Source organism: Vidua chalybeata, chromosome 23, assembly GCF_026979565.1.
Source record: "Vidua chalybeata isolate OUT-0048 chromosome 23, bVidCha1 merged haplotype, whole genome shotgun sequence".
Lineage (NCBI taxonomy): Eukaryota > Metazoa > Chordata > Aves > Passeriformes > Viduidae > Vidua > Vidua chalybeata.
In genome coordinates, this window is record NC_071552.1 from 1,524,408 (window position 1) to 1,540,186 (window position 15,779).

Genomic DNA, 15,779 nt, shown 5'->3' on the forward strand with positions numbered 1-15,779 from the left:
TGGAATTGGGTTTAATTGGTGAATCGTTGCTAGAAATGAGCAAAATTAAAGGTACAGCCTGTGAGAGTGGAGCCAAGGCCTCGGTCACAGCTGAGCTCATCCGTGCTGTGCTTTATTTACCCAGATATTTTTGATGGTTTTTTGATTTTTGGGTTTTCTCTGGGCTTTGTTGCAGTAATGCCTCGTTACCTGGGTTACCTGTGACAGGAGCACAGGATTCCTGCTCCTGGAGACACCCTCTGAGGCAAACCCCATCCAAATTCCCTCCTGGGCTCAGACTGGGAGGGGTGCCTGGCAGGGAGAGCCCTCAGAACTGAGTTTAATACTTAGAACTGAGTTTAACCCTTAGAACTGAGTTTAACCCTTAGAACTGAGTTTAGCCCTTGATGGGAGCTGCGGTGAGGACACATCTCTGGGGATCTGAGTCTGGAGTGACTCCAGTGCTGGAGTGAGGTGAGGCCAGAGGGATTCCAGTCCTTGTTGGCCCCCAGGGCTCCAAGTGGGACCCCTCGGGGTCAGAGCTGCAGTGCTGGGGGCTGCAGAGGAGCAGTGGTTTTGTAGGAAGGGAGGGATGTGAGGGGCTGAGCTCCCATTTATCTGAGGGACTGGAATAAACTCCCGTTTATCTGAGGGAATGCAATGAACTCCCGTTTATCTGAGGGACTGGAATGGACTCCCATTTATCTGAGGGAACAGAGCCCCACAGTAAATCCCTAATTGAGTGTATTTAGTGTTCCAGGACGTTCCTTCTGTGGAGCCAGAGCAGTGAGAGCACTCATATTCCTGTTTCTGGTGTGTCACCTTTGGAATTTGGGCAGCCATGGACCCCGTTGCCAACAATTTACTTTATTTACTTTATTTACAGGTACAGCCTCCTGCCTTAACCCCAGTGTGAGCCCAGCAGGGACACAGCCTCCCTGTCTATTACCAAAATCACGGCTTAATTTGAGCTCATTTCTTTTGTTGGGATGCAAAACTAATTATATTAAACTACAGATGAACAGGAAGTTGCATTAGCAAATTTGTTGTGTTGGTTTTTTTTTTTTTTTTTTTTTTTTTATCAATGGGGAATTATTCAGCATTTTTTGGGGGCTGGGGAACTTTATAAGCAGATAAAAGATATGGGGGAGGGCAGAGCTATAAAAAGTGTTATTGTGTGATTATGAAGAGGCCTTTTAATGCAGTTATTATGTGATGCTAAAAAGGCCTTTATTGCTTGAAGTTGGAAGCAGAATACAAATGGGCTCGCAGTGTCTATTAAATGAAGAGTGGAAAAAATAGTCCCCATTTCCCTGAACTGCAAAGCAAAAATAACGATTAAATAGCGATTAAACCCAGCAGTGCTGGCTTTGTTAGTGTGATCCCAGCCCGAGCTGAGGAGTGGGGAGGTGGTTTGTGAGATGTTCTGGGGACCTGTTTGTCCAGGTGACAGTGGCAGCAAATCCTGCTCCAGCCAGGGCTGAGCTCTCCCCGTGTGAAGCAAGGACAGAGGAGCTGGAGTGGCTCCCTCACAGGGATGCTTCCTTCTCCTGCAGCTGAATTCCAGAAGTTACCTGCAGCTTCTGTGGCTGGGGCTGCTGGACAAGCACAGCTGGGCTCTTTCGTCCCTAATTTCGTCTCCAGGGATCTGTAGGACAAGATCCCTGGAGTGCAAAGTGTTTGCAAAGTGTTTGCAAACCAGGGCTAGGGCAGCCCCACAGCCTGTCCAAAATCCCCCGGAGAGTCACCAAGAGAGACTGGGGAAAAAAAAAAAAATGTGCTCCTCTGCATCTCTGGCAGAAGAGAAATGTTGGGATTTCTCATTCTGTGTCTTTAATAACTCCCCTGGGTGTGTTTGTGCATAGGTGAGCACTGGGAGCTCCCAATCCTGCTGGAGAAGGGTGGGAATTGGCTCTTGGGATCAACCTGAGCATCTTGTTCCTGGGCTGGGCACGCTGCTCTGGAGGGGGTTGGTTTATCCTGGGGGTCTCATGGCAATTCCTGGCTTTGAAAAGTGCCTTCCTGGAGTTAGGAGCAATCCCAGGAGGTTCCCCCTGTGCCTCCCTCACGCTGGGAAGGGGCTGAGCTGATGTTCAGTGAAGGAACTGCTGCCCCTCTGCACAGCCTTGGCAGAAATGCTGTCCCTACTCCACTAATGATGGGATTTAATGGTAACTTTGCAGCTGGGGGAGCAGAGGGAGCACTGACTGAATGAGGCAGAACCAGGCATGTCCTTCTTTCTCTCCTGTCTAACAGTTTTGCCTTCCCAGGGGTGGTTTCCAGGTTTCATTCTCTTGAAAATCCACCCAGCACTTCAGTGCACAGAAGGAGCTGAGCCCTTGGGGAAAAAAAAACCCAAAACCAGGAAAATCTGAGAGCTGGGTGTCGCTGCCTGGCCCCAGATCTGCTGCCTGGCCCTTCTGGCTGTATTTCCAGTGAGATATTCCCTGGCTGTGTGATTTCCTCCTGTTGTTGCAGCTAATGTGGCACAGCCAGGCTGAAGGAAGCTGTAAGGCAGAGCCCAGGTGCTGAATTCGGGGTGGTGGAGAGTTCAGTGCTTCCCACAGAGCCTGGAGCAGACATCACCTGGGGATGGAATGAAAGGCACTGACTAGCCCAGCCAGGGCTGCGTTTGCAGAGTGCACTGTGGGGAGGGAAACGGGGCTGAATTTCTGTCAGGCCTCTGTGAGCTGCACCCAGTGATTGATTAAAGAAATATGGATATTGATCTAGCACCAATATCCACCTGTGACGGACAAAAACTCTAACAGTTTGAAGTTAGAAAGTGTATGTTCATTGCGGCGCCGGGCAGCGTGCGGGACAGCTCCCAAATACACACTGCACCTTTCCAATGGTTACAGAGTCCTTTTATCCACACCAGAATTGAATACCCAAAACACAAATACATATTCATCATTTTGGTACATCCCATTCCTCGCTCCGTATGCTAATCATTCCCAAAGCCATTAAGCATGCAGAGTTTGTTCCTTGAAATGGGTCGGTGGTCCCTTTCATGGGGAGGGGTCCCAAAATGAGGAAGTAAATGAAGTCTTCCTCATTCTGGCCTTTCTGCCTTTTCAATGCAAATATGACAAATGAACCTTGGTAGAACTCCCATTCCCTGTCTTCAATTGGTTTCAGAACAGAGGAGGCCCACAATTGTCTCATGTTCCTAAAAGCTGTTTGTCAGTTTCTATATTCTTCATTACAAACCCAGCTAACTAAACATTGTGTTGACAAGCAATCAATTCTTAGTTAACTACTAACTCTTAACTTCCTCAAGGCCTACTTAAAAAATCCCTTTATTTTACTTAACTCTAGTAAGGCTTATCTCTAACTAAAATCTTAGCTCCTCTAAAATCCCTAAATCTCTTAAAGTTTATGTTTCACCAGTGCTGAGCAGAAAAGTGCTCTGAAAGCCCTTCCTTGGGCTGGTTTTCCCAGCTCCTTCCCATGACTCAGGAGGTCCAGGGCTACCGGGATGTCCCTGTCTGGAGTCCCTGCAGGACGTGCAGCCCTCCGTGTGACCCTGGCCAGAACTGGAGCACTCCCAGCTCTGCTTCCAGCTGCGTTCCTGGGGTTTGGGGCTGTCCCCCAGTGGTCTGGGCATCTATCGGGACAGCCTGCTGAGCCCCAGGGAGGAGAGGCAGGAAAGTGCAGGCACCTTGCACTGGGATTATCCAGCTCCCATTAGTGCTTCCAGTCTTCTCCTGCAGAGAAGCGCTGTGGCAGGGTGCTTGTTGGCTAAAGGCATGTGCTCAGAAAATCCTGGTAGTCCTGTGCTTTCCTAACGAGGGCAGGCAGTGCTCCCTCAGCTGTGGGAGCTCCAGGCTCAGTGCCTGACCCCCCAGTCCATATGTTTCCCCTGCACTTTAAGGAATGTTGCCATTGGCACACGCAGCCAGGTTTTCATTCCTGAAGCAGTGCTTGTTTCTTATAACCCCAGGAGTGCTTGGCAGCTGAAATAATGCCTCTGTGGTCTGGAGGTAAAATTAGCTGCTCTGGGAGAGGGATTTTCAGATTTTCATGCACTACATGAAAGCGCAGAGGCTGTTGTCCAAAGAAAACCTATTTTGGTGTCCCCACATTCAACTTGACCCAGGCTTGTTAGGCCACAGATCTGCTGTGGAATTAAGCTATAGCTGGAGGAGAGCCAGAATCCAATTACATTTTCTGCCTAATGGGTCATAATTTATGCAATGAAGGAGGCAGGGATGATGCTGGGGGAAAAGGGCACTGGGCCTGCGTGGGTGTGCACTGGGAGGGGCGGCTGGTAAATGGGAATGGGCAGGACAAGGATGCTGTCCTTTGGTGTTTAAAACCTTCCTGTGGTGTTTAAAACCTTGTTGTGGTGTTTAAAACCTTGTTCTGGTGTTTCAAACCTTTATCTCTTGTTTAAAACTTTCCTCTGGTGTTTAAAACCTTCCTCTGGTGTTTAAAGCCTTCCCCTGGTGTTTAAAACCAGCAGTTCAGATCAGAAAATAGGTGTCATCCTGGGCTGTAAATTGAAGGAGGGGTCCGTGGGGATTGTAGGGCTGGCAGAGGTTTTTTGCTGGAGCCCACAGCCCTTGTCTGACTGTGCTCGTTCCCTTCCCAGCCTCTCTCCAAGTGGACATCGTTCCAAGCCAGGGGGAGATCAGCGTTGGAGAGTCCAAGTTCTTCCTATGTCAAGGTGCGTGCGGGCTGCAGGCCCCTGAGTTGGTTTGTTAAAAATGAGACAGACCCTGCTGGGATGGTGTTGGTGCTGGGGGGTCAGGCAGAGCCTCAGCTGTGGGGTTTGGGACAGAGCTCAGCAGTGGGGTTTGGGGCAGAGCCTCAACAGTGGGGTTTCGGACAGAGCCTCAACAGTGGGGTTTGGGGCAGCTGTGGGGTTTGGGACAGACCCTCAGATGTGGGGTTTAGGACAGAGCCTCAGCTGTGGGGTTTGGGCCATGCAGGGCCGGGCTGTCTCACTGTGCTGTGGGGTTTGGGGCAGAGCCTCAGCAGTGGGGTCAGGCAGAGCCCTCAGCAGTGGGATTTGGGACAGACCCTCAGCAGTGGGGTTTGGGGCAGACCCTCAGCAGTGGGGTCAGTCAAACCCACAGCAGTGGGGTTTGGGGCAGAGCCTCAGCTGTGGGGTTTGGGCCATGCAGGGCCGCACTGTCTCACTGTGATATGGGGTCAGTCAGAGCCCTCAGCAGTGGGGTTTGGGCCAGAGCCCTCAGCAGGGGGGTTTGGGACAGACCCTCAGCAGTGGGGTCAGTCAAACCCACAGCAGTGGGCTTTGGGCCATGCAGGGCCGCACTGTCTCACTGTGATATGGGGTCAGTCAGAGCCCTCAGCTGTGGGGTTTGGGGCAGACCCTCAGCAGTGGGGTTTGGGACAGACCCTCAGCTGTGGGGTTTGGGGCAGAGCCCTCAGCAGTGGGGTCAGTCAAACCCACAGCAGTGGGCTTTGGGCCGTGCGGGGCCGCGCTGTCTCACTGCGCAGCTCTCTCCCCCTGCAGTGGCCGGCGAGGCCAAGTTCAAGGACATCTCGTGGTTCTCCCCGAACGGGGAGCGGCTGAGCCCGAACCAGCAGCGCATCTCGGTGGTGCGCAACGATGACTTCTCCTCCACCCTCACCATCTACAACGCCAACATCGACGACGCCGGCATCTACAAGTGCGTGGTCAGCAGCCCCGAGGAGGGCGACTCGGAGGCCACCGTCAACGTCAAGATCTTCCGTAAGGCAGCGCTCCCCGGGCTGTTTCCTTTCTCTTGGTGAGGCAGGGCTAGGGAGGAAACTGTTTCACCTTCCTAGGAAAAGGTTTGAAGTGTTTGGAGGAGGGTGAAAGGAAAGGGGGTGTGGTATTCTCTCTGAACAGAGAGAGACTCAGCTTTCTCAGGGTTTCTCCTGAGAGAAGCAGAGGGAGACAAAGCAATTCTTATCTCATTCGCTGCTCCGTTTGTGCCCGTGTAGAATGTGTTCTAGAGATTGTTTACCCAAGGTGATTGCTTGATTAGATACTGGTGAGGGTGTTCTAAATTCATTGACCAGTGAGATCCACGCGTGTGTCGGGACTCTCAAGAGAAAGTCACAAGTTTTCTAATTAGTTAGTAATGGTTCTTGTTAGTGTAATATAGTATAATGTAGTATAATAAAATAATTAATTAACCTTCTAAAATCATTAGAGTCCTACACATCATTCTTCCCGCACCAAAGATCCCAACACCAATAAGGGGGTGTTGAGATGCTGCCTTCTCTCGGTGAGGAGAGGAAGGTGGGAATCAGGAGGGATTGGAGGATCAGGGCATCTCCAGCAGCCCCACGGCTGAAATCCTCCTGAGGGGCAGCAAAGCAAGGGGAAGGAGAAGATGCTGGTGCTTCTGGCAGGAGTAACAGGGAGAGGAGCTGCTGTGGGTGACACACACCTCTGGTGTGGAGGGAAGAGGGGCCCACATGTCCGGAGGGTTTGTAGAACAAGAGGACACAGTCTCAAGCTGAGACTGACAGAACAAGAGGACACAGTCTCCAGCTACATCAGGGGAGGTACAGGTTGGATATTAGGAAAAAAATTCTTCACCAAAAGAATAACAAAGCACTGGAATTGTCTTCCCAGGGAGGTGGTGGAATCACCATCTCTGGATGTGTTTAAAAAAAGCCTGGACGTGGCACTTGGTGCTATGGTCTGGTTGAGGTGTTAAGGCACAAGTTGGACTTGGTGATTTTAGAGGTCTCTTCCAACCTCATTATTCTGTGATTCTGTAAAGAGCCACCAGCTGCTCCAGCAGAGCCCTGCCAGCAGCCTCTCCCTCCCTGCTGGGAGGTTGAGCAGTGCCAAGGTCCCTTCTTGCAGCAGGGGTTATTCAGAGCAGTAATTCAGCCCCCTGTGGGCACAGGGCTGGACATGGGGGCAGTGCATTCACTCAGACCTTGATCCTCCCCCGGGAACAAGGAGATTTCTGGGGATTTGGGGCTTTCTCTGCTCCCCTCAGGCTGGAGGCAGGAGCACAGCTCCAGGTGTGCTGAGAAAGCTGCAGTGACCTTCTCCTTTCCCTGTTTCCAGAAAAGCTGATGTTCAAGAACGCTCCCACCCCTCAGGAATTCAAAGAAGGGGACGATGCTGTGATCGTGTGCGACGTGGTCAGCTCACTGCCCCCCACCATCATCTGGAAGCACAAAGGCAGGGATGTCATCCTAAAAAAGGATGGTAAGGGCTTGGTTCTTGTCCATTCTGGGGTCAGATGTCCATCTCCCTCCCACACAGAATGCTGGTGGCCACAAGGGACAGGAGAAGCAGCTTGTGCCTGACACGAGGCCATGGGATGTGAATTTAGTCATCCCAGGTGCTGTGGTTTGCCAGTGGCAGGGCAGTCATGTTCCCACTAAAATGGCCACCAGGCCATTGCTGGAAAAAATACACAAGGGATGCTGGAAAAAAAAATACAGATGAAAGAAGTGCCACCAGAGAGAAAAGCTGGATGTTGTGACACCCTCCAGCCTTGCTGAGGAAAAGGGGCTGAAAGCTCCTTGCAAGAGCTTTTCCCTTTCATCCCAAATGCTCCAGCCAGCCGTGTCCAGAGGGGCTGGCAGAGGCACAGACTCCAGCTGAGCAGGTTTGGCACACAGGTAGTGAGGCTGGAGCCCTTGGGCAGGAGGGATGAGTCCCAGAGTGCCGCTGGCTGCTGTGATGCAGTGTAACCGTGTCCGTGGGAGCACGGATCTGCTCACCTCCCTGAGCACAGCACAGCACCAGAGCAGTGCTGCTCTCCACAGGTGTTTCTTCCTTGGCAGAAGCACATCCAGCCACAGCAGCATCTCCAGTTCATGGTGGGGAGGGAGATTTTGTTGCAGGAAGGGTGAGGAGAGGAGAGGCTGGAGTGAGCTTCCCTTCCCTTTGTCCTCTGCAGTGCGGTTCATCGTCCTGTCCAACAACTACCTGCAGATCCGGGGCATCAAGAAGACAGATGAGGGGACCTACAGGTGTGAGGGGAGGATCCTGGCCCGTGGGGAGATCAACTTCAAGGACATCCAGGTCATCGTGAACGGTGAGGGGCTCAGAGCAGCACCTCACCCCAGGCTGCTGCTGGAGCTGCTGCCTTGGAGTCACACCATCCTCTTCCTCTGCTGTGTCCAAAAACAATGTCCAAGGAATGCAGGGAGTGTTTGCCAGGTGTTCACAGGAAAAGAACACCTCCAGGCACCTGAAGCTTAGAGTGAGGAACTGAGCTTGGTGGCACTCACGAGAGGTTTTGGCCACCACGCTGAGTTTTTCTGTGTCTCCCCACCCAGTGCCCTTTCTCCCCCGTGCTGATGACTTTGGACATGCCTCAGACTCGCTGGTTAAGCCCTGCAGCTGGTGGTGACAGCGTTTGGCTGACTGGTGCCATCAGAGGGGCACAGAGAGCCTCCCTGTGGCTCACACCTTCTGTCCTCTCTTGCAGTCCCTCCCTCGGTGCGTGCCAGGCAGAGCACCATGAATGCCACTGCCAACCTGAGCCAGTCTGTCACCCTGGCCTGTGATGCCGACGGCTTTCCCGAGCCCACCGTCACCTGGACAAAGTAAGATGCTGTGTGCAGTGTCCTGCTGGGCTGGGGGTGCTTCCCCTGCACAGCCAGGCTGGAGGGAAGGAAGGGAATGTTCTGTCTGGGATGAGCTGGTTTTGCTCACAGCAATGGCCTCGTGATGGGGCTGAAGCCACCTTCTGCTGTGGGTTAGGCTGGGAGCACAGAGCCCTCCCAGGGGGGAGAACCTGAGGGTAAAAATCCTGCTGGTTGAGATAAAAACAGTTTAATCAAGCAAAGCAGAACAAGGAATCCCTTCAGTGCTCCCCATTCTTCAGCCAGGTCAGCTGTGTCCCCTTCCAGCTTCCTGCATTTCCCTGTCAGGCAGTGATTGCCACTCCAGGGGCTCTGTTCTTGGAATTCTGCAGCCTTTGGTGAAGGTTAGGAGCACAAAGTGACCCAGAAAAGCTGATGGCAGCTTGGAGTGGTGCCTTGGTAGGCAAGAAATCACCTTTGGTGGGGCTACAGCTCCGTGGTGTGCCAGGAGGTGAAAGCTTCATCTGCCAAGAGCCCTGGGGCAGGAAAGGTTGGGAATAGGGCTCAAGCTGAGCTCTGGAGCCCACGGGGAGAGGAGAAGGGGCTGGTCCCTCTGGGCACGGGGAGCTGCAGTGTAATAATTGCATGAACTAGCCTGAAGCAGCCTGGGATGGCTTCTGCCACCACAGCCCCGTGTGCTTTGTGCCCCCAGGGATGGAGAGCCCGTGGAGGAGGTGGAGGACGAGGACAAATACAGCTTCAACTCGGATGGCTCCGAGCTGGTCATCCACAGGGTGGACAAGAGCGACGAGGCCGAGTACATCTGCATCGCTGAGAACAAGGCTGGCGAGGCCGATGCCACCATCCACCTCAAAGTGTTTGGTAACAGCCCCTGGCAGCCCGGGCAGCCCAGCTGGGTGCTGCTCACGCTGGGGGGAGCTGGGGGAACTGCTTGTCCCACTGAATGCCTGCTGGGGCTTCTCCCCAGCTGTGCACCTCTGCCATGGTGTGTGTGCTCCAGTCTGCTCAGACACGGGCAGGGCTGGTGGGTCAGACCCACAGGCTGCTGGAAATTCCCTGCAGGCCTGCCAGGCTGAGTCCTGATCCACCAAAGCTGCTCTTAAAAGGGCTTTAGCACTTGAGTGCGGCTTGCTGCAGCCTGGACGGGGAGGTGAGCTCCACCCCACCACTGTGGGAGTGACCTCAGGCTTGTAGGGGTGAACCAGGGGCTTTCCTGCCTCCCAGGAATCTGGAAGTGTTCAGGAATTTGGAATTCTCCCTGCCTTGCATGCAGCCACCTGACCAAGCTGCTAACAAAGGGCTGGTTTGGGGCAGGGAGGTGGAAGAGGGAGCTGGTAATCCCAGGGTGAGCATTTGTACCCCCTCGACTGGGTCCCCTCTTAGGAGCCTCGGCTGTGAGAGTGAGCAGATGAGGTTTTTCAGGCCCTTCACTTCTGCCCTCGTAAAAGTCCCTCTGCTCCTTCCCCATTTGGCAGTAAATGGTCCCAGTTCTGCCCAGTGCTGCTTGTTCCAGCACTGCTGGTGACAGACAGCTTCACCCTGAGCCCCACCTGAGCGAAGGTTCCTTTTTCTTCTCCTCCCCAGCCAAACCCAAAATCACCTACGTGGAGAACAAGACAGCCATGGAGCTGGAGGATCAGATCACGCTGACCTGCGAGGCGTCGGGGGACCCCATCCCCTCCATCACCTGGAGAACCTCCACGAGGAACATCAGCAACGAGGAGAAGGTACAGCCCTTCCCAAAGCCCCCAGGGGTTGTGGGGTCAGCACAGCTCGTCCCTGCCTGTCCCTGGCCTGGAATTGCATGCGGATGCACGTGCAGGGCCCAGGCTCACAGCCACACCTGGTGGCACAGGTGCCCTTCTGTGACGAGCCACCTCGGCTCTGAACACCTGGGGAGACGTCCTGTAATTCCTGCTCTGTTCACTGGGGGTGAATTCAATTGGAGAGACCCTAAACCCTCCTCAGAGGAGTTCCTACAGCTGCAGGAAGCTCCTGGGAGGTGGGAATGAGCTCCCTGATCCCAGAGCTGGCCGTGCTGTGCAGGTGGCAGGCGAGGGCCGCTCCCTCTCCGGGACGCAGTGGATCCAAAATGAGCCTGTTCATTCCTCCTCCGTGCTGTCCTCTGGCACTGCACATCCCTGAAGCACAAAAGCCTGGCTGCCTTTTGTGCTCACCTGTTCTGTTGATCCCATCAATACCATTTTGTTCTTAAAAGGCAAAAATAATTAGCAGTTTTTTCTTCTTGAAAAAGAGTGCTGGTGTTGTTATTGGCGACAGCTCCTTTAATTAGACGAGGTTGGGGTGTGCTGCTGTACTGGAGATGTTTCATAAGTGATCAGGAGGCAGAATTTGGAGCCAGAGAATGCCTAGACAGAAGTAGGAGTGAGGAGTTGTTGCTAATTAATAATCTCCTAATAGCAGGATGCTTCAGGGCTCAGCTGCCTTGGCCATGCCAGAGGTTCTGGCTCAGTGTGGAGGCAGCAGGTGACACTCTGAAAGTCTTGGAGCAACAGAAGTGTCCACTGTCACTTGTCCCCACAGCTGCTGTCCTGCCCTGCAGCTCCTAAATGAGCTTTTTTAATTGCCCCCATGACGTCAGCCCCTCCCCACGTTGTTCATGTGTAACTTTATTAATCAGGGTGCCAAAGTTTTCCAGCTTCACTTCTTTCTTAGCATCTTCTGGATCCCAGGGCTGCTGTGAATCCCTGCAATGTTCAGGGGGAGGTTCCCAGTGCCTGCAGAAGCTGCAGCCTGACTGGGGGACCTGTTTGGGCAGGATTTGAGGTTATTTATTCATGGCTTTGTCTCTGTTAGGAGAGCCCTGGGAGGTGCCAAGGGCTCCAGTGCTGCTGGCTCTGGAGTTTGGATGCCAGCCATGGACAGAGCTTGGGCAGGGAGGAGAATGTAAAAGCTGAATCAAGTGGTAGAAGAGACTCCCTGTGCAGCCCACTTAAACCATCAGGGGCTCAGTGGCAAAACTGCTAACTAATTTTTGCTGATTTTTGAGACTCTGCTTGATGCTCTCAGCTTGGGGATCAATTGCAAGGGGAATGTTCATGCTCTGACACTTCGAGATGGGGGAAAAGCCAAGGTTTGAGGTACTGCCATGTGTTCATGTGCTGGTTCAAACCTTCAGGGCAAACATTATTTTTTCATCTCCCATGCACTTTCTGGGCTGGATTATTTTGTGTGTGTGTGCATTTTGTTTTGGTTTGTCTTGTACTTTTCTCATTCTCTCCCGTGCGCTCTTAAGTTGAGGGAAACGTTTCAGATGAGGTCAGAACAGCTTTATAAATATTCTACAACAACTTCTATTAGAATATTTAATTCTATTAAATATTCTGTTACAAATGCATATATTCAGTTTATTCTCCACTTTCTCTGGGACAGCACAGGGAAGTGGATGGTCTTTGATGCAGGACAAACAATGTTATTTTAAGAATCACCAAGCCTACTTTTGAATATTTCTATTATCCAGGTACTTGGATGCTTCTCTCTTGCTTCACGTTGTTTGCTCTTGTAATCATCCTTCAGTGCAGGTTTTTTGAGGTGTAGAGGTCCCTTAACTCCCATAACATTCTGGAAAACCTACCCAAACCCCCAAAGAAAAAGGAGGGTTTAGCTCAGCTGTGTCTCCTGGCAGATTTTGGGATGTCCCAGTCTCTGAGTGCTCAGCCACCCTTCCACGGAGCAGCTGTGGGGACACTGCTGGGTTTGTGAGGCAGCAGTGCAGCCCAGCCTGTGGGGAGGGAAACACTCTGCGGGTCCTTGATCCTTTATCCAGGGCTGGATCTCCTGGGAGCTGCTCTCCCAGCCACGTCACCATTCCCTGCAGGGCAGGAAACAAAGGGAGCATCTTCCCACCAAAGGAGTGGAAGAGCAGAGGAAGGGATGAGCTCTGATTTCTCCCTCCTGCATCCCAAGCACAGTTTAACCCCTGTGCTGTCACTGGGCCTTTCCCCCAGGGCTGCCCCACAAGGCTCCCTGTTCCTCAAGCAGGAACATGCAGATTCCTGCATGGATCTGAGTGACTTGGCTGAATTTCGGGTCCTGACAGGTGAATTCCATCAGTGCATTGTGCTGTCCTAGAAACAGCCCAGCCCATCCTCCCTCTGGTTTCTGGGTTGCTGTTGCAGCCTCTCTCAGCTCTGTGCTGTTGGCAGCCAAGGCAGATGGATGAGATTTAATAATTTAGGAATCTGAGGGTGCACGAGGCTTTGGATTCCCCCCTCATTCCCGGCGTGCTGCTGGGTGAAGCTGCTCTGTCCTGGTGAGGGAGAGTTAGTCTGGGATTCTCTGGGGTGGGGAATGTGGCTCTGCCTCTTCCCTCCCCTCCCAAGGGCCATTGCAGAGAAGCTCTGAGCGTTTGGGAATGGGCTCTCCTCCTTCTTCATCTTCCTTTGGGGTTGACCCAGGGATGAAAAGTGTCTCCCTGTGCTGGGACTGCAGAGAGCAGTGAGCAGGAGCAGCAGGGGACTCACAAGGCCATAAGTGGGGCTGAACAAAGGGATTATTCTGGAATATTGCGCTGCCTGCTCAGCAGGATCCCTGCACCTAGAAATGAGCAGGTCTTGGGCGTGTCCCAGCCCCTGCAGGGGTTGGTGAGCTCCACCCCAGCTCCCAGGCACAAAGGAACCATTTGCTTTCACCAGAGGCGTTGTCAGAGAGGTGTGTGTCCCATCTGTGGCTATTTCAGTGTCGCAGTGTTCACAGGGCTCTGCTTCTGGTTCTCATTCCCTGAGCCTCCATCTCCATCCCTGTCACTCGTGTGTGCTGTGACACCCCCACAGTGTGCCCGTGCCTCACAGCCAGTGGTGCCATCCTGGCTCTCGTGGCAGCAGGTGATTTTTGACTCCTGAACTGAAGGGGATCAGTTGAAATTATAGAGACCAGGAGATAGCTGAAATACCAATTATAGGGGGGGAATGGAATGCAGCAGCTTGGCTCCTTGCAGCCCCAGGGAGTGTGCTCCTTGCTGCTGGTGGCTTTCTCTGAGTGGGAAATATTTGCTTTAAAGTCAGGTTTGGGCATGTTTCACTGCTCTGGGGCTGTCCCCAGCCCAGCAGGGGCCGGGTGCTGCCATCCCTGACCTCAGGGAGCTGGAGCTGGGGGTCCTCTGCAGCTCTGGGGCTGCTCCTCCTCCTGCCACAGCCTGCATGGAACCAGGGCTCCAAATGCATGATGAGCACATTAATCAGCATTAATTAATCGGTGTGGGGTGGCAAACAGACCAGGGGCACAACTCCAGGTCTGTCCCCTGCAATTCAGTGGCCAGAGCCACTTCCTGAGCACCAGGCGTGTAGGAAAGGTGAGATGTGACAAAGGAAAGAGTCACTGATGTCATAAATCAGTCTTGAGGTGCCATCAGCCTCTGTTTAACCATTTAAAGACCAATGCAGAGGCTGTGAAACGGTGAATGCCAGCCCAAACTGATGGGAAAGGGAAGCTGTGATCCCCGCCACGCAGGAGATGCTCAGCTTGGAGCCTGCATGTGCACACAGCTCAATGTGCTGCAGACACTGGTACCTGAAAGCAACCTTTGATAAACTTTTATTGCTTTTTTTCTGTTGTTGTTGTTGTGTTCTATATCTGTTCTCTCCAGGCTTCGTGGACCCGGCCCGAGAAACAAGAGGTATAAGATTACCAGACCTTTAGCAAACTTCTTAGGTCATTGGATTTTGGTTTCTCTTCTAAGCATTACAGATTAACAAGTCTCTAGTGCAGTAACCAACTAAACGAGCATTAATCCGGCCCAGTAAAATACCAGTACATACAAGAAGCAGCTTCTAGAGGTAGAAATTGCTTGGCATGTAGTGATGCATTTTTTGGATGAGCAAAGCAGCTGTGTTGGGAGTGAGGAACTCTGCTTGTCACTTAAAAATTAAAGTGAAGGCAATTAAAATTAAAAGCAAATGTAAAATGCTCTTTTCACCATTTTTTTTCCTATGCTGCCAGTGTGAATCATCCTCTCTCTCAGAGAGGGAAGAATTAACACCAACCTGTATTTTGGGAAAGTCTTTTTTCCCCAAGAAAGCCTCCTCTGCTCCAGCCAGCTCACCTATTTGCTCATGGCACTCCTTCAGTTTGACCTGCTCTGTAAAGGAAACTGCATCATGTTCCATTTCCAAGTCAATGCAGAGAAACCTTGCACGAGGGGCATTTCTCCAGAAAATGCTCCAAATTGCTCAATTCTTTTCATTTGTCTTTGATCTGCAAGGGTCAGTGAGGGGGAGGTGGGATAATGCAGTGACTGGGGTTGGTGCAAATGGGGTTTGATTTTATTTCACATTCAGTGCTGTGCTTTAATAATAATAATAATAATAATAATAATAATAATAATGCAGCTGATTTGTAGCCCTCTTGCTTCAAAATGGACCAGAAGGAAAGTTCCCAAGCAAATAACAGGGGTCAGGTGGAGAACAAAATGAGCTGTCAGAACTGGGTGACTTGGATTTGTATTTTTAGCATCAACTTTGTGGAGGCTCTGTTTTTTTAAATCATTTTGAAGCCATCCTAAATCCCAGAGACTGAACAAAGTGAAGCTGCAACTTGAGCACCACCCAGCTGTGTTTCACGGGGGGCTGAGGAGATCCTGCCCATTCTTCCTTCAGAAGAATCTGCTGGATTGTGGCAGGTGGAGGCACCAGATACTCAGGGCAGTTTGCATTGGAGAATTTGGAATTTGAGTAGCTGCATCTCTCCAGGACTCACAGGAATTCCTGTCACAGCTGTCCCCTCCCTGCCCCAGTGTTTTCTCTGTGCTCTCTCTCTCCAGCTTTTTGATTAATATGAGCACTAATACTATTAAGTTTGCTGTCTCTAAATTTCTTACTGCCTCTGTGTCTTAAAATACCCCAGTGGGGTGCAGGATATATCTAAAATTGCTTTTTAAATTGCTGTAAAGTTGCCTGGGGGCTTTTAGCAGTGGATTCCAGCAGCAGGATGAAGGTCAGGGGATGTTTGGCATTAAGTGTTTCACTTTTACTGAAGGAATTTCGGGTGAGGAGGTGAAGTCAGTCCTGGCAGCATCTCTGGGTACCCTCAGTCACACCCCAAACTGGTAACTGGGAATGGGTGCAGCATTAGGAGTATTGAGGGCTGCAGTTAAATACAAATATCACACCCTGCACTGCAAGCACAGAGCAAGGAGAGAGCCCTCCCCTTCCTTCAGTGGAATTCCTGCCTGGGGTCGGGGTTTTCAGGGCTTTGTGAGGGTGTGGGAAGTGGCTGAGGAGCAGAGAGGACTGTGCAGAATCATCCGTGGATGCTTCTTT

The 15,779-nt window shown here is 51.9% G+C and overlaps 1 protein-coding gene across 1 annotated transcript in view; it reads left to right on the plus strand.

The window, feature by feature from the left end:
• Nucleotides 1-15,779, plus strand: part of NCAM1 (neural cell adhesion molecule 1) — a 92,743-nt gene that overhangs the window by 42,864 nt on the left and 34,100 nt on the right. Inside the window, 8 exon segments of the mRNA XM_053963270.1 lie at nucleotides 4,577-4,651; nucleotides 5,465-5,683; nucleotides 7,007-7,150; nucleotides 7,851-7,988; nucleotides 8,385-8,502; nucleotides 9,194-9,363; nucleotides 10,087-10,229; nucleotides 14,108-14,137. Coding sequence (XP_053819245.1) covers nucleotides 4,577-4,651; nucleotides 5,465-5,683; nucleotides 7,007-7,150; nucleotides 7,851-7,988; nucleotides 8,385-8,502; nucleotides 9,194-9,363; nucleotides 10,087-10,229; nucleotides 14,108-14,137 — 1,037 coding nt within the window.